This window comes from Micropterus salmoides, unplaced genomic scaffold, assembly GCF_014851395.1.
Source record: "Micropterus salmoides isolate LMB-PRFRI ecotype aquatic unplaced genomic scaffold, ASM1485139v1 Ms_hic_scaffold_2, whole genome shotgun sequence".
In the NCBI taxonomy this organism is placed as follows: Eukaryota; Metazoa; Chordata; class Actinopteri; order Centrarchiformes; family Centrarchidae; genus Micropterus; species Micropterus salmoides.
The window spans coordinates 52,365,913-52,388,532 of NW_024041150.1; the positions used below are offsets into that span (position 1 = coordinate 52,365,913).

The 22,620-nt window shown below is 41.2% G+C and overlaps 2 protein-coding genes across 4 annotated transcripts in view; both read left to right on the plus strand.

Moving 5' to 3' along the window:
* The window catches only part of LOC119912613 (butyrophilin-like protein 2), a 566,400-nt gene that overhangs the window by 266,537 nt on the left and 277,243 nt on the right, over positions 1–22,620 (plus strand). The window lies entirely within an intron of this gene.
* The window catches only part of LOC119912603 (zinc finger protein 208-like), a 117,313-nt gene that overhangs the window by 7,964 nt on the left and 86,729 nt on the right, over positions 1–22,620 (plus strand). Inside the window, exon 2 of one of the 3 annotated variants that reach the window (XR_005446192.1) lies at positions 13,338–13,448. Coding sequence is in view for 1 of the 3 variants with exons in the window: in XM_038731875.1 (XP_038587803.1) it covers positions 13,338–14,270 (933 nt within the window). In the remaining 2 variants the exon portion in view is untranslated. Of the gene's footprint in view, positions 1–3,723; positions 3,862–13,337; positions 14,271–22,620 lie in introns of those variants that run through there. The other 2 variants (XR_005446193.1, XM_038731875.1) reach the window with 2 other exon arrangements.

The following is a 22,620-nucleotide window of genomic DNA, read 5'->3' on the forward strand; positions in this document are numbered from 1 at the left end:
CTGATTTCTCTCTCTCCCTCTCTGCTACTTGTTTAAGGATCTGAGACAATTTAGATGAGACACACACCCAGTCAGTCTGCTTTTAACAGCCAAAGCAGGAAACAGCGATGGCCTCTCCTGTTCTAGGTGCCTTCAACTGTTCAACACACGCATACAAAAACACATCCCAGGCATGACAACTGCACCTGTTGCTCTCATGATAGCTCGCAGCAGAAAAGCAATGGCATCGTAGAAGGGTCTAATAAACCTTTAGGATGCAGCATCTCTCTTTATGGGGAAAGGGGAGTTTTCAGCGACCACTAGCTGTGCAGTTCTAAGATTGCAACCAGGTGTGTGCTCGTACGCATGCTCGCTTGAACTCATGAGCGAGCAAAATCTGAAACACAACAGCTTTTATACACAGATCCTGCAAAAAGCACAGAAACACTGGCATATGTTCAGGCTCTGTTCAATGTTCCCGGCCCAGAGACAGATCAAGACCGGCTCCATGCCTTTCATTCAGCACAGCGAGCCACAGAATGGCTCAATACTCCCGCGAAAAAGGCAGAGTGACAGCGGCTATAGACAGACAGGGAGACCGCTTCACGCAACGTGCTGGAAACTCAGGTAAACTCCCACTGTAACAGTACTATTTTTATCAGCTTGAGGTTGAACTAACCCATGCTCGTTACATGATAATGTTACAGTGACCGCATTTAGTTGATGGGCTACATTGTCGTTAGCTCGCCTTTGTGCTTTTCACTAACATTAAAATGTGTACGTCTTTCACCAGAGGCTAAGCAATGTGAGCAGAGCTAAATGTACTGGACTGAATATTATAAATGAGATCACTGTCACACTTACTAACAGTTAGACCGCAGTAAGTAATGTTACTCTAGTGGTAGTGAATGACTCTTTCTCTGTGGTGCTGTTGTTCCATTTTGGTGCATTATCTTGTGCGCACAAGATTAAAAATTTCATCTTATGGAACTTCAGGTTGCTCCATACCATCCGGGTATTTTTGGCACATTGAAGAGTTTGCTTTTGTTTGCCAACTGCCGAATACAGCCTTAGTTTGTGGTACGGGTCAAGCTTCAACAACACGGGACCTCATATTTCCCAAAATGCAACTGCTCAATGTGATTTGGCTTAATTATCATGAAATGTCGGTATCTGTGGTGATGAATCAGATTCCCATAGAGGTCTGTGCCACCTCAGCCCCCTCTGTGGACACAACTAGAGCCCGACCGATATTAAAGTGAAAAAGAGCAGATTTATGAGCCGATATTTAGATTTTGAGAATGATTTGGATAGTAGACCCCTTTCCTGTATAAACTACACTTAGAACAGGCCGATATTGAAAGCTGGTATATATATGTGGGCTATAAAACCTTTTTCTAAATGGATTATGATAATAAAATGGATTACTGTCTTTCAGCCATCTGTAAACAGAGTGAGAGAATAAACGTGTATTTCAATTTACATACAGTCCCCTCCAAAAGAATTGGAACGGTAAGGCAAATTCCTTTGTTTTTGTTGTTCACTGAAGACGTTTGGATTTAAGATCAAAAGATGAGTATGAGACAAGAGTTCAGAATTTCAGCTTTCCTTTCCTGGTATTCACATCTAGATCTGATCTAGGTATCTAGATGTGTTAAACAACTCAGGACATATCACCGTTTGTTTAACCCACCCATTTTTCAAGTGAGCAAAAGTAATGGAACAAATAATCTTAAAATAACATTTAATATTTGGTGGCATAACCCTTGCTTGCAATAACTGCCTCAAGCCTGCGACCCATCGACATCACCAAACTGTTGCGTTCTTCATTTATGATGCTATTCCAGGCTTTTACCGCAGCTTCTTTCAGTTCATGTTTGTTTCTGGATGATTCTCCCTTCAGTCTCCTCTTAAGGAGGTGAAATGCCTGATCTGTTGGGTTCAGGTCAGGTGATTGACTTGGCCAGTCTAAAACCTTCCACTTTTTCCCCTTTGTTTTGTTGGCTGTGTGCTTTGGCTCATTGTCCTGCTGCATGATAAACATCCTCCCCATTAGTTTCAATGCATTTGCCTGTAAATTGGCAGACAAAATCTTCCTGTACACTTCTGAATTCTGTTTTGGGGGTTTTCTTCACAGCTCTCATGATATTTCTGTCAACTACTGTTTTTCTTGGCCGACCTGTTCGACGTCTGTCTTTTTCAGGACATTCCAAATTGTCCAATGGCTCTGGTCGATTTTCCTTATTTTCTCAGCTTGACAGTGGCTTGCTTTTCTCCCACAGACAGCTCTCTGTGTCTCATATTGGTTTATCCTCTTTAACAGGAAATGCAGTCTTTATAGGTTTGAACCAAGAATGAAAACTTAGACTAGTCATGCAGAGCTATTTAATATTTGGACAATCAACCTAAAAGGCAACACCTGGGCAACAAGAAAGTCGGTCACATGTTCCAATAGTTTTGCTCACTTGAGAAATGGGTGGGTTCAAACAAAAGGTGGTTTGTCCTGAGTTGTTTAACACATCTAGTTGTGAATACCAGGAAAGGAAAGCTGAAATTCTGAACTCTTGTCTCATACTCATCTTTTGATCTTAAACCCTAATGTCTTCAGTGAACAACAAAACGAAGGAATTTGCATATTGACATCTAGTTCATCCCTTTACCGGCACGCTTTAATTCTAACCAAAGCTACGAGAAACCATTTCTTATCATCTCTCTAAATCATGCCGTCTATGATACAGTAAGCTGCTGTTGAATGCATCTAATACAACATGACTACAACTTAGAGATTTCATTTAACTAACATTATAACTACAACCAGAGCCGTTACGGCTCTGACTACGTCACACAAAGAGGAGCTACAGGAAGCCATGTTAGATTCTGGTTCAGCTCACGTTTATTTACATGTCCGCTCCAGTTTAATCATTTCAGACACACTGGCTAACTGCAGACAGGCAGCTCGCAAATATATTTAGAATACATCAAACGATCAGTTTAACGGCTCATGATCTTTAGTGCTACTCCACCGATAAATACGGCATTAGCTTTGTGGCTAAATTAGGAACATGCAGCATTAGCTGCTGTAACGTTACGTGATTTTAGAGAATATTTAGAAATTATGAACTAGGGACAAATGTGTACCATTCGCTAAAACTGCCACACTGTTTGAAATAAATCTAAAATCACATTTTACGGTAACGTAGCTTCCAACACCCAACTACTGTAACTATTTGCTGTTAGACGGGAGGAAGCCGGGAGAGGGCAATGGAAAACAACGGGAGGGTTAGCAAGTCATGAATGTTTTTAGGAGAGTAGATTGATTGGTTCTGTTTTTATTATAACTATTTAAGTCATGTCAAGACTCACCGCTAACACAACCGTGTTTTAACATGATGCTAGTAAACTCCGGTCAACTGTGGTCAGCTGATTGTTTTCTTCTGCGTTTTTTTTTTGTGGTGAGGCAGTGTTGTTAACAAGGCGCGCCATCTGGTGGGCAAACTATGCAACACCCCATGACCTTCTTTTTTAATAGTCATATCTGCTGTTATAAACGGCCAATGCTGATTAAATGCAGTTAGCTCACATCGGACGATAAATCGGTCGGGTTCGAGACAGAACCCTGCAGTTGGTTGTCACGGGTGGTAATGCATCAGTCATACTTGAACATGCTCTAAATGTCATTTCTGGTTTTAGATGGCTCACTTCACCATGACATCTAACTTACTGTGTTTCACTCTGTTTATATAGAGAAGAAGAGAGGCACTTAAACATCACCGCTGTCAGCACTGTGACAAATCCTTCACAACATCTGGATATTTGAAGATTCATCAGAGAGTTCACACTGGAGAGAAACTGTACAGCTGTGACCAGTGTGGGAAAACTTTTACTGCTTCAGGTGCCCTAAAAATCCACCAACGTGTTCACACTGGAGAGAAACCGCACTGGTGTGAACAGTGTGGAAAAACTTTTACTACTTCAGGTGCCCTAAAAATCCACAAACGTGTTCACACCGGAGAGAAACCGCACAGGTGTGAACAGTGTGGAAAAACTTTCACTCAATCAGATAACCTAAAACAGCACGAACGTATTCACACTGGAGAGAAACCGTACAGGTGTGAACAGTGTGGGAAAATGTTTGCTCAATTAGGTACCCTAAAAGAGCACCAACGTGTTCACACTAAAGAGAAACCGCACAGGTGTGAACAGTGTGGAAAAGCTTTTGCCCAATCAGGTGCCCTTAAACAGCACCAACGTGTTCACACTGGAGAGAAACCATACTGGTGTGAACAGTGTGGGAAAATGTTTGCTCGATCAGGTCGACTAAAAATCCACCAACGTGTTCACACCGGAGAGAAACCGTACAGCTGTGACGAGTGTGGGAAAGCTTTCACTACATCAGGTGACCTAAAAATCCACCAACGTGTTCACACTGGGGAGAAAATGTACAGCTGTGACGAGTGTGGGAAAACTTTCTCTACATCAGGTTACCTAACAATCCACCAACGTGTTCACACTGGAGAGAAACCGTACTGGTGTGAACAGTGTGGAAAAGCTTTCACTACGTCAGGTAACCTAAAAGTCCACCAACGTGTTCACACTGGAGAGAAACTGCCAATGTGGCAAATCTTGTACCAAGAGGAGAAGCCTTAGAAGACACAAATGCATTCACAAAGCATCAGTGTGACAGTTTTCACAGAGCCGAGCTAGCTGTTTCCTCCTGCCCTGAATACAACCAGCTGTTATCATGTGACTGTGCTCGCTTAACGTCATGTGATGACAGCTGAGGAAGTTTGATTTGAAAAACGTCAGTCTGTATGTTTTATCAGCCAATAGCAAAATTAAATTGCAATAGCCAGTTTTCCACCAGTAGAGGTCAGTCACTGCATTTTTATAGCACTATATGTGGAGTTTAAATAGTTTGAGGTAAAGTGTCCTGATTTGGACCTGAATCCATCAACAAAACAACTAAATACCCATACACATTGGTAATCAGCTGAAATAAGAGTTTTTGAGGGTTTAGTGACTCTTTAAGAAGGCCATGGGATGTGGTCAAAAGCTCCAACAAAGAGGTGGTGTGTGAGGCTTGAGTTCAGACTCATTTTTACAGATGTGTTCCCCAAGGTCAAGAATGAAGCTCCACGCTGGATGAAATGTTGTTTCTGTGTGTTTCATACATATATTCTTGTTATTGAGCTGTAGTTAAACCTATTTACATGAAATAATCTGTATTTTACATCTATATTCACCGGTATTTTTAAATTTTCGATTACTGAATGTGGTTTTGTTCAGACTGAAAGTAGGGGTGTAATGAGACATAAGTCACAGTTTGGTACGTACCTCGGTTTTGAAGTGACTGGTTTATTTTCTGTACAGTAAGAGAAAAAAAATGCAAACATTGAATTGCTGCTTGTTTATTATGAACTTTTGTAAACATTAAAATTAGTTAACTATTTTTTAAACAAACAGTCAAATTACACATAAATACATCATATAAAATAAAAAATAAGAATTAAAACACTGCTGCAAGAAATAAAACACTGCAGAAACTACCAAGTTCTTCACTTTATAAATTATTCTGAAACATTACCACATATAGCTAATAAAATATAATAAATATGAATAAAATTAGATTACAGTGCAGCATTCTTCTTTTATATCGTCTATGAGCATTATCAATCCCAGCTTGAAGGCCTGCTCAGATAACAAATAAAGCTTTTTCGAAGGTCTGTTTAAATGCCCAAGGGCGTTTGCACTGTTCTCGTTTTGTTTTTTTCCCGTTGTTGCAGTGACATTCTCATTCATGTGATACCATTAGCGAGTTAGCAAGTTTGACATGTTGCCAGAAACATACCCGATCACTACTGAGAAATGTTTGCCCACTGCTTTCGTCTTATCGACTTGTCGAATTTTGTATTTCACTAGGACACTGATGTGTTCCCAAACAGGAGACCTTAACAATAAGGGGGGGTCTTCAAGCTCTGGCTTCTTTGCACTGGCCATGATGCTCAAGTCACTAGTTAGCGAGAGGCTGGGCTAAAGCGTGGCGCTTGTGTAGCCGCCACTTAATTTTTGTCCGTGTGGAGGCCTATATTTGACATTAAGGACTGCATTTGGTACACATTTGCACCGTTCTGAAATTCCTGTACCGAAACAGTCCAGTATAAATACATGTACTGTTACATCCCTAACTGAAAGCAAATCCAAATCTAGTCGATGCAAAGAGATGCAGACTCAATCAAGTTGGTTCCAGCTGAGGTGTCGGCTCAAGTTTGAAATGTTTGATTCTCTTCGATTCTTCAAGAAGCTCTTCTTTAAAGTAGACTGAAGCTCTCAACCCATGCACCATCTCCTCTGTGGGTTGTTTGTACTCTTTGCAACAGTTAATGTGTCCTTGTATGTATTGTATATAATGTAAATATATTGTTATGAGGGACGCCGACCCAGTCGCTTCCTGTTCTGCTTCCTTCCTGAGAAACATGTCAAATGATTCACCTGATTGAATTCACCTGATCATGACAATGACAACATTGATGATTTAGACCAAACTGCGTAAATGTAATGTTTTGTTCCCTAGCTTGCTCACTACTCAAGAATGTCAGCAGCTGAAGCTCATTCCTATAGCGCCTTTTCCACTGCATAGTACCAGCTCGACCCGCCTTGACTGTACTCGCCTTTGTTAGGTTTTCCATTGTGGAAAAGTTGTACCTGCTTCCAGGTTGTTTTTTTTTGTATCACCTCAGTCGAGGTTCCAAGCGAGCTGTGGCAATACTAAAATGTGACGGAAAATCACAGTAGACTACTGATTGGTCAGAGATTCGTCACTATTCACTGCATCATCATTACGCGCCGGACAGAGGCCAGCAATAGAAAGTTTTGTATTTTACAATTTTCATACTTATTTCATCACTAAATCAATTTTCAGTTGAGAATTCAACTGTGTAGATTTCGAATATTGACAGTTTTACAAAAAGTGATGGCGGATCAAAAATGTGCTTGAAAGTTTTGGGAGTTGAGGAGCTGGCAGCGGGAAAGCCTGCACCAACCCGCGGTAGGAGCTCGCAAGGCCGGCCAGCCGCCCGCTCACAGAGCCCTCTGCTGATGTCTTAACCTAGGGCAGAGCCTCCTAGTTCCAACTTTTGTGACTTAATAGGGTTTTCAAGTGGAGTCTTCTTCTACCGCCCCGATTTCCCTCTGCACCATTCCTGTCCGCTCCCTTGACTTTGCGTCCTTCCAATTTGCTCTGGTGATGCAGCCAAAGCCCAGCCTTTCCTGGTTGACCATCCCCATGACATCAGCGTGCCGTAGTCTCTCCTCTGCTTCTCTCAGTGCACGACTTGCTGTCCACTTTCGTCCTGTCCGAATGGTGATATCTGCCCGCCTGACCACCTCATCCTCACTGTCTCACAGCATCATTGCTAACCTGACTTTTGATGTTTTGTACTCCTCCACGACTGATGTGGCAGCTGCAGCTTGCTCCCTGAGCTGTACCAGCCAACAGAGGAAAAACTTTTAAGTACAGACAGCCACTTTCTCAAAGTAGTTGTTTTTTCTTTCCAGCGCTACACCAGCAATGGCCACAGGAGTTTCGGAAGGACTCCATGTTGGTAAACCCCATGCCTTGTATTTCCCAGGAAGGCCACTCCTCTCTATGGCCCTCAGCCACATATCTGCTTGGTTGAGCATCTCCCTCACGCTCTCCTTGTCATTCAGTTCAGCTGTGTACCACTTCCTCAGGCTCTTTACCGGCTTCTCGATAACAGATGGAACGGTCTCTTTGTCTAAGTAATGTTGAAACGTTTTAACTTAAATCACTGCTGTATGTGGGTCACTGGAGTGTGTGTGTGTGTCGCATTGAACATTACGTTGCTGCAGTTGTGTGTGTGGCGTTGCTATGACGACCCGCTAAACTGAGGGGCACTATCTCTGGGTATTATTTGCAATGGAAATGGAAGACGGCGTGCCAAAGTTGAGGCGAGTTGAGCTGGTACTGGTAATGGAAAAACGGCATACGTCTACTAATGATGTGTCTGCTTAAACAGTAAGATGAGAGCATTCATTGATGAACTGACAGTTTGTTATAAACTTAATGTGACCATGGGACGGCCAAAGGGGGAACTGTAATGGAAACAAATAGATTTTACCTGTCTGTACTTTTATTAATGCTCTATATGTCATTACAATGTCCACTAAGGGCGTACTCACACTAGGAAATCCGTACCGTGCCCGAGCCCGTTTAACCCCCCAAGTCCAGTTTGACTTCTGTGAGATTGTTTTGTGTTATGCTTTCCTGTGAGAAAGGAGTTTCCACTGTGGCTCAAGGCTGAGAAAGGCTTTTCTGTTGGACTCCACAATTATTCTCTAGCATTAAATGTCTTCTGTTTCTTTGGGTCAGACTCTCTAACAGCCCTCTGGTGTATGAGCTCTGCCCTTCAGCTGAACTTTTAATAAATATCACAAAGACACCTGTTTGTTGTAATGTCATTATTTCTTAATTTCTTCTGTAGTAAATATACAATTTCCACCACAAATCAGTTGGCGTAACCTCAGACCTCCAGTCATACCTACTGCGACGTGTTCACCATCATCCCGTAAATTCGGATTGAAAAGTGGTACTACAACCCAGGGCTGCATTAAGGCTGAAGTATCAACGAGCATTGTTTCTGCGTTATCATTCAGTGCCTTTACGTATAGTTGTATACATGTGTTTTTAGTCACCAACTGACTGTCAAATAATATTTCAACAATATTTACTTACTTATCAAACTGGAGGGATAAATAATAACAAATCTAATAATTTAAGTTTTAAGTAAACTAAAATAAAGTGCCTAATTTTTTGGGGGGAAAAAGATGTAAAAAGTGTAGTTTGAAGTGATGAAGTGTAGTCTTAACTAATTTAAATAAAATAAACACTCAACACATCTTAACAAATGAACAGCTGTAATGCCTCTTCTCTTTCATTTCCTCTTATAAACCACTTTCCTACTTTTTCTTGTTCAGTGAGAAACTTGAGCTCTAGTTTGTCCTGCCAGCTAGGATTGGAGATCTATAAGATATTTTGGTTTCAAACTGCCCATGGGAGGAATGTACATGTAAGAATCTGTACATTCTTGATTAAAAGCCATGTGAAGTCTCTTTTCTCTTTCATCTCCTCAATTCATGTGTGTTTCCAAAATGTCTGGTGAATCTTGTGGACTCTACTCGCAAAGCTGGTATCTATGTATGTGGGCTATAAAACCTTTTCCCTGAATGGATTATGTTAATAAAATGATCACTGTCTCAAAAAGTGAACATGTAAACAATTGCACATCAATAAATATTTGTTGCTGGAAGGTGCAACTTTTTCAGCCGTTTGTAAACAGAGTGAGAGAATAAGCATGTGTATTTCACTTTACACATAATCTGCCATAATTTCAATGTTCATCCCTTTACCAGCACTCTTTAATTCCAACCAAAGCTACGTGAAACCGTTTCTCATCATCTGTCTAAATCATGCCGTCTATGATATACAGTGAGTTGCTATTGAATGCGTCTCCAACGAGGACCTGCAATCAGAGCCGCTCTCACTACAACGTTTCACATCTACAACGTCACAAAGAGGAGATACAGGAAGCCGTGTTAGTGTTGTTTAGCTCACATTTATTTACATGTCCGCTCTGGTTTAATCATTTCTGACACGCAGACTATAACTGCAGACGGGCAGCTCGCAGATATATTTAGAATACGTCAGAAACGATCAGTTTAATGTCTCATTACTGTTAGCACTCCTCCACTGATAAACACTTCACATTCAGCAATAACATGACCTTTTTTGTGACAGTAGAAGCATTCACGGTGACTGTGGCCCCCTCGCCTTTTCAAAAGGAGGATGGCCAGGGCTAAGCCTCTCAGGTCACGGGCCTGAACTTCTGTCTGGATGAAAGGAAGGAGTTAACACAAACTCATCAGCCAAAACTGGTGCTGTAGACAAAGAAGTCAGCTTTTGCTCATTTAAGAACACCATTTTCTCCGGTAAAGCATTCTTAAAATCTTCCAACAACATTAACTGTCGAAGGGACTCAAAATTATCCTTGACTTCATTAGCAACACACCACTTATCAAAGAGAACTCCTTTTTCTCATGCAAACTCAACGAATGTTTGGCCACTGGATTTTTTATGATTCCTGAATTTTTGACGATAAGCTTCAGGTACAAGTTCATAAGCACACAATATTGACTCTTTGAGGACACCATACTGCAAGCTATCGTATATCGACAGGGAAGACACACCCTCCTGTGCTTTACCTGCCAGCTTGCATTGAAGCAAAATAGGCCACATGTCTTTAGGCCAATTTAGTGCAATCGTTTCAAATGCAGTAAAATAGGAATCAACTACTGACTCTCTAAATGTTGGAACTAAGACAATATTTTTACATCAAAACTTTGTTTTGCAAGGACTGTCTGCAAAGGTGCAGATTTCTGAAATATACAGTGTATAGAAAAAGTCTACACACCCCTGTTAAAATGCTAGGTTCTTATTATGTAAAATAATGAGACAAAGATCAATCATGTCAGAACTTTTTCCACCTTTTAATGTGACCTATAATGTGAAAAATTCAATTGAAAAACAAATTGAAATCTTTGAGCGGGGAAAATAAAAACCCTCAAATAACCTGGTTGCATAAGTGTGCACACCCTTAGACTAATACTTTGTTGAAAAACCTTGTGATTTTATTATAGCAGTCAGTCTATTAGCATGGCACATCTTGACGTGGCAATATTTGCCCACTATTCTTTGCGAAAGCGCTCCAAATCTGTCAGATTGTGAGGACATCGCCTGTGCACAGACCTCTTCAGATCACCCCACAGATGTTCAGTTGGATTCAGGTCTGGGCTCTGGCTGGGCCATTCCAAAACATTAATCTTCTTCTTTGGATGTGTGCTTTGTGTTCATCTTCAGCTTTCTAATGGACGCCTGAAGGTTTTGTGCCAAAATTGTCTGGTATTTGGAACTGTTCATAATTCCCTCCACCCTGACTAAGGCTGGAGAAAAACAGCCCCAAAGCATGATGCTGCCACCACCATGCTTCACTGTGGGTATGGTATCCCTTGGGTGATGTGCAGTGTTGTTTTTGCGCCAAACATACCTTTTGGAATTATGGCCAAAAAGTTCTGCCTTGATTTCATCAGAACATAACACATTTTCCATGCCTATGTAAGGATTATTTAGTGTCCATGATGATGAATAGCTAATATTTTTATTTAGATTCACTATAGTCGTGCTCTTGGAGCTGTTTGGTAAACTTTCGCATTAGACAGCGCAACCTGATGGAACAACAAATATACCGTCCCGGTACAAATATAAGTAGGCTATAACCAGTCTGGAGTTTCTGGCAGTGGGAGTCAACAGGTGTGTGTTTAATGTGATCAACAACATATAGTGTTTATCTTTCTGTTTAAAGATTTTGTTTAGAATAATATAATTCTGTTAAACTCAGAATTACCTTTTTTTGTTTGTGAACAAGCTGCATCAAACAATGCTTTCTTACTTCTGTCTCATAAACACCTCGAATTCTGTATCAAAAAAACTCTTTCCCGTCTTTTTTGACATGTCAGACCATGTTTTCTTTATTTCAGCCATTATGAGTCTCTGAGCCGGCTGCATTGACTGCCATTGTGACACTAACGCCCCTCTGTTGCGTTTGTTTGTGATCGGTTATTTCTTACCCCCCCCTCCACGACGTCAGTGATCAGCACCTCAACCTTGCACTTATTAAAGTGTGTTAGGAGGTGATGCTGGCATATTTATGGTCATTTTCATAGTAATTTATGGGTAGAGCCAAGGCAGGGTATGTGGCTCGTGTATGTTCAATTTCACGTTGATTGGGATCATTGACTGTATATAAGAAGTGGATGTAGTCATCGTGACGTCAGCCGTTGGTTTGTACACTGCTGTTTGGAAGCCTCCAGTTTAGCCGCTACGGCATTGCCATGTTTATTTGCTATCAACGGCACCGGATGTGACCATATTTGGACGAGACGGGTGGAGCTAACGGCCGTGTGCAGAGCTAGCTAGCTTGCTTAGCTATGTGCATCTGTAATTGACAGTAACTGTCATATTAACCTGCATAATAATTATGTCTAGTGAAAAGCCTTAAAACTAAATGTACAAAGGAGTGGAAAATATTCTTCTGTATTTTGTAACTGTTGCGTGTAGTGTGTGTCTGTGTGTGAGTGTGAGTTTGAAGTGCCAGTCTTCTTCTGCACAATTGATGGCTCGGTGTCTCTGTCAGTGTATACATGAAACAAAGGGGACTGGCACTTCCTGGCTACCTGGACACTCATTCACTATTGTAGGCCGTGAACAGGGCATGGAAGTTTCTATTGGCTCAATTAAGGGGTCACTCAAAAGGTCAACGTGGAGATATCTTTTGTTTACATGCTAACTGTAGTTAGGCTGCTATAAAGCAACAGCAGTTATTGATATTATATTGCGTTTTGGACTAAATATTTTACTGGATTGGATCTTTTGGACCTTTGCCAAGGTTAACAAGGCCATTTTTGTCGGAATGTGATCCACCGGTGGAGCACAACTTCGCCAATAAGTGGTGTCAAATTTGATAATATGTGGTGCTTGAAATGGGCCACCGATACCAGCAAGTTACTTCTACATTTTACTCTTTGGCGTCTTGGGACATTTCTTGGGTGCCTTTCATGCAGCCGTGAGCATAAAGAAGCTGTCACAGTAACTTTTTGAGAACCGACCAATCACAGCCTGGAGGGGGCAAAACATTAAAGTATGGTGATATAATTTTCCTCAATAACAATATAACAAATGTTTAATTAAGTGTTTGATTTAATTCATTTTATTCACAAACAAATCAGCACTCAAATTTTTATTAAGATATTTATTTTGTTGAGAAAAAGGGACTGAAAGATTACTTAATTTAAATTTACTTAATCATAATTGTTTGTTTTACCTCAGATTTGTTAAGTTATCCACTGGCATCAAGTGACATTTGTCATGAGAATTGTCGATATTGAATGATATGAAATGTTTTATCGTGATAACATCTCCGGCCATATTGCCCAGCTCTAAGTACCAGCACCTATATTTAATGCTCAAAATCAAATCAAAACAGTATACAGCTATCTTATCGCCTTGTTCTTGTGAACCCATTATCCTGTTACGCTCTTGCCCCCTTGTCGTAAACATCAAACACATTTCAGGCACAGAAAAATGTCTTGCTTTAAGCCCTGTACTCATAATGTCGTACAGTAGGTTAGCATGTGATTTCAAAGATGTGCTGTAATGTCATTTATGGTTATAGATAGCTCGCTGCACCATGACATCTCACTTACTGTGTTTCTCTTTGTTGATATAGAAAAGGAGAAGAAGAGATGGAATCAAACATCATCTCTGTCAACACTGTGACAAATCCTTCACAACATCTGGATATTTGAAGATTCATCAGAGACTTCACACTGGAGAGAAACCGTACAGCTGTGACCATTGTGGGAAAACTTTCACTGCATCAGGTCACCTAAAACACCACCAACGTGTTCACACTGGAGAGAAACTGTACTGGTGTGAACAGTGTGGGAAAAGTTTCACTCAATCAGGTGACCTAAAAAAACACAAACGTGTTCACACTGGAGAGAAACCGTACTGGTGTGAACACTGCGGAAAAACCTTCACTCTATCCGGTGACCTGAAAATCCACAAACGTGTTCACACTGGAGAGAAACCGTACAGCTGTGACCTGTGTGGGAAAGCTTTCACTGTATCAGGTAACCTAAAAATCCACCAACGTGTTCACACTGGAGAGAAACCGTACAGCTGTGACCAATGTTGGAAAGCTTTTACTGTATCAAGTGACCTGAAATCGCACCAACGTGTTCACACTGGAGAGAAACCATACTGGTGTGAACAGTGTGGAAAAACTTTCAGTCAATCAGGTAACCTAAGAAAACATGAACTTGCTCACACTGGAGAGAAACCGTATAGTTGTGACCAGTGTGGGAAAGCTTTCACTATATCAAGTGACCTGAAAACGCACCAACGTGTTCACACTGGAGAGAAACCGTACTGGTGTGAACATTGTGGGAAAACCTTTTCTCGATCAGGTACCCTACAAAACCACCAACGTGTTCACACTGGAGAGAAACCGTACAGCTGTGACCAGTGTGGGAAAGCTTTCACTACATCAAATCACCTAAAAATCCACCAACGTGTTCACACTGGAGAGAAACCGTACTGGTGTGAACAGTGTGGAAAAACTTTCGCTCAGTCAGGTACCCTAAAAAAGCACCAACGTGTTCACAACAGGAGAAGAACCCTGACACAAATACATTCATAAGCATCAGTGTGACATTTTTTACAGAGCCAAGCTAGCTGTTTCCTTCGGCCCTGAATACAACCACCTGTTATCATGTGACTGTGCTAGACTAACGTCATGTGATGACAGCTGAGGAAGTTTGATTTGGAAAGAGCTGGAAAGCGTCAGTTCTGAGGGTTTATAAATTGAATTAAATTTTACTATTATAGCGCATTACAGCATAATCAACAGTTATCTCATTGAGCTTTTCATAAAAGAGCAGGTCTAGACCGTACTCTGATATTATTTACAGAAACCTAACAATTCCCTCTAAGCGACAGGGGCATGGAAAAACTTCCTTTTAAGAGGCAGAAACCTCAAGCAGAACCACGGCTCAGGGTGGGCGGCCATCTTCCTCAACCGGGAGGGAGGGGGAGAGAGAGAGATATGCATATGCGAGATATGCAAATATTTTTAAGACGTTACATGGCAGGCCAGAATATAGTAAATTTTTTTCTGACTCTTGGATATTCGTGTGTATGTTTAGCTCAGTCGGTATTGTGCGGGACTCCGATTGGGAGGGTTGTATGACTGATCCCAACGTAAGGAAGATATTTTTTTTCTCCCTTGATAAACAATTTGATTGTAATGACACTTTCGGATATGCTCACGGTATGTGTTCATCCCGGCATTTGATCCGCATTCATAAATCTATGGACGCTCCCTGAGAAAATTCACGTTTACTGGCGGCTTTTTCAGAGGTGTGTCAAGTACGCCAGAGACTCTTTTGAATGTCCTTCAGAACTTGTCAAAGTAAAAGCTCTCAATAAACTTGAGATAAAGCATTGCTGCAAAAAAACATTCTAGTGCTTTATTTTGAAGGCACAGTCACTTAAGAGGAAATGATAATGTGAGTAACTGTTGCTGTCATGACTGAGATCTGTTTCAGCACAAGCCACTGTCAATTTATTAATTTTTTAATATTCTGCTATGAAAGCAATCTGGACACGGGCCAGATATTATTCGTGGCGGGCCAGTTCCGCCTATTGCCGACCACTGGCCTACACAATATTCACACAGAGGTACAGACAGCAAAGGTAGAGATGCACCGATTGTTCGGCCACCGAAATTAATCGGCTGAAAACAGTAAAAATAGCATTTTCGGTGTTCGGCCTAATAAGTCAAAAGACCGATTAAATTTTACAGAAAAATTACGTTAACATGTCGGCAGTGGGGAAGCATTTTAAAATGTCAGAGAAAGACGCCAAAATCGCTGTTCATCCACACCATCTGTGGCTGGCAACAAACGGTCTGACCCGCTTTGAGTGTTTCTGTCACACAACCTCCCTAAATTAGGAGTGCACACGTATTCAAGCCTTTATGGTAACTGAATTTAGCGCGAGGATACACATGTGAACAACGTCCGGTTTTCAAAATAAGGTGTCTATACAGTATGGAAATAAGATTAATTGGATTATATTCACAGAAAGTATACAACATATTACATGTGTTCTCCACAAAATTAAATTAGATTAGATTAGATTAGTCGATTGATGACAGTTTTTTATAAAGTGACCATGGTCAAGGGGGCAACTGAAATGGAAACCTATAGATTTTACCTAGATCAGGGTGTCCGGGGTCTTAAACAGTAATAAATCAATTTTGCAAAAATTAAGGCCATTAAATAGTATTGCCATTTAACAAGTTATAAAAGTTTGTAGATACTTTTGTCAATGTGAAAATTATTTTTGCACAAAGAGTTAGTATACTAAAAGTGTGTGTGAACATACATAATTATTTTGCATAGCCAAACAACTAGATAGGCATGTTGTAACGACTGTGTAATTTTTCTGTGTGGTATAACGTCAGGCCCAGTGATCTACAGTGCGAGTATTTCACTCTCATACGCACCTAAAAATAGATCCTTGTTAACCGGAAAACTGATTTACCAGTCACAGATACAACCAAACGTAATCCTCCATTTTGTCGGACCAAGCTCTGACCTTTAACAGCCCCGTTACTCAAACAGAAGAGCTAGATGCATTGTCAACATGTGTTGTCTATGCGTGGTCCTGCGATGGACTGGCGACCTGTCCAGGGTGTACCCCGCCTTTCGCCCGATGTAAGCTGGGATAGGCGCCAGCCCCCCCGCGAGTGTTTACTTTTACAGTCTCAAAATCAATTTATAGCAAATGTAAGTTAAAGGTTCATTGTGTAGTTTCTAGTGGCATCTAGCAGTAAGGGTTCAGATTGCAACCAACAGTTCACCCTTTCAATATTTCTGCCTGAAAATAAATTACAACTATAAACATAAACGTCATAGCCGATTTAAGACAATGGATTTTTGCAGGAAATTCGGTCAGTTCTTCACAAAGAAAACAGGCCTATACAGACTGAGAAGGTTGGTGAATGCCTCAGCTTTTAGAAGAGATTACAACCTGGTCATATATAGGCCATAAAAATTTAATGAGTATATTTAAATTTCACCATTCCTCTTTTAAAGGTGCGTTGCTGACTACCGGTTACAGCTCAAAGTGGCGCAGCCGTCTTAATATGTTGAAAAGGTCTTAAAAAGTGTTGAATTTTACTTCAGGATACCTGTGTATATACCTTGTATATGTACTTTTATTAATCCTCTATATGTCATTACTTTATGTTCTTTGCTCATCTTATGTGGTGTTATAATTTTCACTAAGTGTACCAGTGTTTTGATATAACGACCTTCTGTGAGATTGTTTTGTTTCATGCTTTCCTGTGAGAAAGGAGTTTCCACTGTGGTTCAAGGCTGAGAAAGGCTTTTCTGTTGGACTCCACAATTATTCTCTAGCATTAAATGTCTTCTCTGTTTCTCTGGGTCAGACTCTCTAACAGCCCTCTGGTGTATGAGCTCTGCCCTTCAGCTGAATCACTCTGTTATTCTTACTTTAATAAATATCACAAAGACACCTGTTTGTTGTAACGTCTTTATTATTTAATTCCTTCAGAAGGAAAAGTACAATTTCCACCGCACAGACTCAGTTGGTGTAACCTCAGACTGGCAGTCAAACGTACTGTGACATGTTCACCATCATCCCGTCAGTTCTGTGAGGGCACCGGATTGAAAGTAAATCTATAAAGTTTTATAAATTACTCTCAAGATTTGTACCACAACTTAGGGCTGCATTAAGGCTGCAGTATCAACGAGCATCTGTCTGCAAGAAATGAACCTACCCGTCTCCATGGTGATGACCCTGCCCACCCAGGCTGAGTAGGGATTGGATGATGGTTACCATGATGTCATCACCGCTGTCACCACAGAGCGTCACTTCCGAGCTGATCAGAAATCAAAGAGAGAAAAGTTGTGTTTTCAAAGGAGCATGATGAAAGTGAAACGTCCTGTTTTGATCCTGCAGTCACAAACCTTTAACTTCTACTTCAGATTCTGATGTCTGTGCAGCAGCACCAAAACAAGCGGTGGAAGCTGATTTACAAAGGTGGAAAACCTCTTTATCGTCTTCTCACTCTCACATTCCTTATTAAATATCATGTTTTCTAATGAACTGCATCACTTGTGGAAAACAAAAGCCCACTCTTTAGCCTCTGAGTCTGTTTGGGGTCAAAAGAAACCTCCAGACTTTCACTCTGTCCTTCAGAGTCTAACAGCTTCCAGAGGTTTTGTTGAAGAGTCAGACTGTGTTTGAGCGCCACCTGCTGCTCATTAAGCAGACAGACCAATAAAGATGAAGAATAAAGAGAACAGAGTGCTGCTGTTCCTCCATCCTCCAAAAAGTCTTAAAAGGTAATAAATCAATTTTGCGAAAATTAAGGCCATTAAAAAGTCTTAATCGCCATTTAACAAGGTATTAAATTTTGAAGATATTTTTTCTGTGTGAAAATCCAGTTTGCCCAAACGTTTGTTTGCTAAAAGTTTAGGTGAACGTATTTATTTATAAAGCATAGCCAAAATACTAGTCAGGCAGTGAGAAGCGACTGTATGATTTGTTTCTGTAACGTTAGGTGCAGGGATCTACCGTGTGCCTATTTCACTCTTAAACGCTCCAAAAAATAGATCCATCCGAACCAGAAATTGATTTACAAGTAAAACCGACCGTAATCTCCCACCCTGCCGGACCCTCAATGCTAATCTTCAAAACATAGTCGGAGTGGCGATCAGGAGTAACGGGATTACCCTGGTTGGCCAGTCGCTCTATGGCCACTTGAACATCCCCATTCCTGAAACACAAAAGCGAGATGCGCCACCACCAGCTAAATCCGTAATGGTGCTTTCAGACCAAAAGCGAAATGAGCATTCAGGGCGGTGAGTTTACATACAAAGTGAATGTAAAGACACGATTTCCTGTCGGGCAGCGCGAAGCGACGCAAAGGCGAAGTGAAGGAATTCGCGTGAGTTGAATATTTTCAACTCAAGTGAGAAATTTGCATGATGCTGATTTAAGATAGCCTATCAACGTTGAGATTGTCCGTATGTAACAGCTTCAGAGCGTTGTGTGGAGAGGGCCAAGCAGAGCGGGGGATTGAAAATCTGCATACCGACTGACAGCTGCTAAACTTGGGTTAGAGGAGCAGAAAGACCGTTTATCAGACTGTAACTGATGATTGTCTTTGTTAGAGATTTTCAGTAGTAGAGTCTGGTGTGGAGGATTTATATCGTGTAAAAGAAAACTTATAATAATAATTGTATAAACTGTTGGGAGTTTAACTCAACAAAACATTTTAAACACTAAATTTTAACTCTTGTGTTTGTGTGTAACAGTCGTAATTTGTAAAGTAACTACTAACTTAAGTTGTCAGGTTAATGTAGTGAAGTAATTTCCCTCCCTGAGATGTGGAGTAAAAGTAGAAAGTAAATTTTAACAGCACAAACATTTTACATTTCACCTGAATGACTTTCAAGCTGAAGAAACAAACGCTCGTCTGGCAGCATCTCATATTTATTGTGTTCAACTTGTTCCAGCTCTTCAGTGAAGATCAGCTATATGATGTTAACACTGAGTGAGATATTCAAACCAGATCCTACATGCGTGCCTGCATGAGTGCATGTCGTTAGCTGCGGTGTTGTGGCTGCGGTCTGAGAGAGACTCGGCCCGTTGACAATAATAGCAGATTATTGGCTGTTGCAAGAATCAGAGAAAACACGTGTGTGTTTCATTTCTAAGTGAAGTTAGAGCTCATTTACAAAAAGAAAGTAATCATTTGATTTTTAATAAGTGGTTTCCTTAAAAAACTACATATAGCCTGTTCAACTAAATGTTTAGTTTATGGTTGCTGCTTTGTCAACTGTCGTTTGTAAGGTTTTTAAAAGGGTTTTCAATTCATGCTGAAAGGAAGTCAGCTAAAACCAAACGTATCTTGCACGAATGGCAACAACTGTTACTAACAACCTGTTGGCTTCACTGGACTATGACTAGTGTCTTTACTGGAACCTGTGTGGACCTGGATCTAGTCTCAGAGTCCTGTTTCTATGTTTTAAAGTCTTGTGTCTCTTGCCAGCTGAAAGCTTCCTGCAGCATCTGTCCAATAATCTGTCTAATAAATATTCAGCAGGTCTCAGATGAAGCTCTTCCTTCATGGTTGTGATGATGATGTTGGAACTAACAACTCATCCTGTTTCACCTCAACACACTCAGAGCTGGAAGGAAAACCCAGAGTTAACAGAGCCAGTCGTCCATAAGCAGCTTCATGATACTGGTTATCCAGGACGGCCATTGTCATTCCACACACATGGAATCATTTTCATTTGCTGAATCATCAAGACGTTCAGAGCCTCTGCTGCTGCTGTTATTCCCTTTTACACTTCTGGAGGAATATTTATATTAGAATTTCCACTTTTACTGTCCGTCAGATCGGCTGACCAATCAACAAGCAGCCTTTTTCTGCCCGGTAACAGACGTCCTCATAGGATCCAGCTGGGGCTCCTCTCTGCTCCACCTGTGAAAGTGAGGGGAACATCCTGGATGATGGAGGAGCTCGGTGGATCTCTGGGTCACCGGCTGGAGGACGGAGGAAGCAGAATGACCCAGAGACAACATGCTGCCTGTGAGGACGTCCCAGCAGAGACATAGAGGGGAGGGTTACACCATCACTACACATCTGTGTGTGTGTGTTGAAGAACAAACATCACATGACACAACAGTCTTTCTACAACACTTCCTCACTGATATCAGCTCGTTGTGTGGAGACATTTGTCTGAAAATGGTACAGATGAAACATTCGGCCATTCAGATGTGCAGGACCACAAATAGTCACTTTAAGCGAACTCTGCAGCCTGTCAGGGGCCCAGAAGAGAAAAAGAAGCACCTTATAGCTTATGACAGGAAAAGGTAGTTTTTCTTCACATGTAGAGACATAAGAAGGATACAAACTTACATAGAAAATAAAACCATCTACTAAACGAAAACAGTCCTACTAATACAATCTATGATGTCACAACAATCAAACTATTATTATTATTAAACTAATGATGACCTCTATAGAAAAATTAACATAAACAGCATAATAATTACAGAACACAAGCCTCTGTTTGTATTATTCTTATCATTTCAGCTGACAACGCCATATACTCTATACAGTATTTCAGTTTGGTACATAATTTGACCAATACTTTGATTAATGGAGTTCTCAACATTGAATTTGATAGATGAAGTGTGTTTATTTGTTCACTCTTTATCTGATTTTATGATTTAATGCTTTGCAGTAATTTCTTCATTGTTTGATTTTACTTTTATCAAATCAGCCAATTACTGAAGGGCGTTTTTTTTCTGTTTTTGTCTTGTTTTATGTTAAAAAGAGGAAAATAACTCTCACAGTCTAATCTGAAATGACTGTATTGACCTTTTGTGTTTTAAGCTTCTTTTAAATTGCTACAAGTAACATTAACCATCTACCAAAAAATTTCCTTTAATTATGGCAACACCTGCAGAATCTTTCCTACCATAAGACATCTAGATATATCTGACCGCAGCTGGAGGATGGACGTGGGCCGAGAAAAACGTCATCACGTTTTCAATGTCGTTCAACTTCCGTCACGTCTGCGGGCTGCAGGACTTGATCTGAAGAGCAAAGTCAGTCCCACAGGAGACCTGCTGGATCTCAGAGACCAGGACCAAGAGCGGGATGGAGGAGGACAACCAGGACCCGGAGCCCCGGAGCAACAACGTCCCCGGAGGACAAACGGCAGGCTCGAGCTCTGATAGCACCGATGTTCAGGTCAGTGTTCATGAACACAGCTAGCAGCTAACAAGAAGCTAACGTGGCGTTAGCTCGGCCTGGTTCCGACACGTAGCTTCATATTGACTGTAAACAAGATGTAATGTAGCAGGATTCAACAGTGGAGCCATCAGAACCCCGTATCTCTACAGAACCCACACTTAATGTGACGGTTGGAACCGGAGAGGAGGAGGAGGAGGAGGAGGAGGAGCAGCAGGAGGAGGAGGAGGTCTCTTGTAGCATGTAGCCTGCTGTCTGGGTGTTAGCATGCTAGCTAGCGGGACAAAGCTAACGTTTTCTTCCGGTTCGGCCGTTAAGGGAAAGTTAAATTACATTGTTGTGAAAGCTGTTAGGCTTTTTAGATGAAGCTATTTTAGACCGGTCTATAGTGTTAGACTAGTCTAAACTTTGCTCCTAGACTAGTCTAATGCAAGTTAGACTGTTTCACTAAAACATTAGACACCGCCCCCCCGGCTAACTTCGGTCTAAGACACTCTGTTACCTTGGCAATCAGTTACATTACAAACAGCCAAAGGAAAAATGGCTCATAATTTGTGGTTTGCTGGCGATGTTATGGAGAGAGCTATGAAAAAGGAAAGAGTTCTTAGGGACCACAGTAACATACTGGAAATATATAGTAATGAGGACTTCATCGGTCGGTTTCGTTTGCCCAAGGAAGCTATACTGAGTCTGACAGAAGAATTAGCTGAAGTACTGAGCCCTGCCACTTCAAGAGGCCACAGCAGCCCAGCAGTCACGGGTGGTATACAGGGTATCAAGGGCACTTTCAAATAAGCTCCCTCAGTTTCCAAACCAACTTGCTGAGCTGAACAAAGTCAAAAGAGGGTTCTTCAGCATAGCAAGATTTCCCAATGTTGTTGGAGCAATTGATGGGACACATGTCCGAATCCAGGCTCCATCTGCTCATGAACATTAGTTTGTGAATAGAAAAGGATATCGCAGCCTAAACATTCAGGCTGTTTGTGATTCTGATCTTCGGTTCCTCAGCTGTGTGGCCCGCTGGCCTGGATCAATCCGTGACTCTCATATTCTTCAAAATTCTCAACTTTATCGATGGGGTCCTGTTGGGGGACTCTGGCTACCCTCTAAAACCTTGGCTCCTTACTCCCTTCCTGAATCCTAC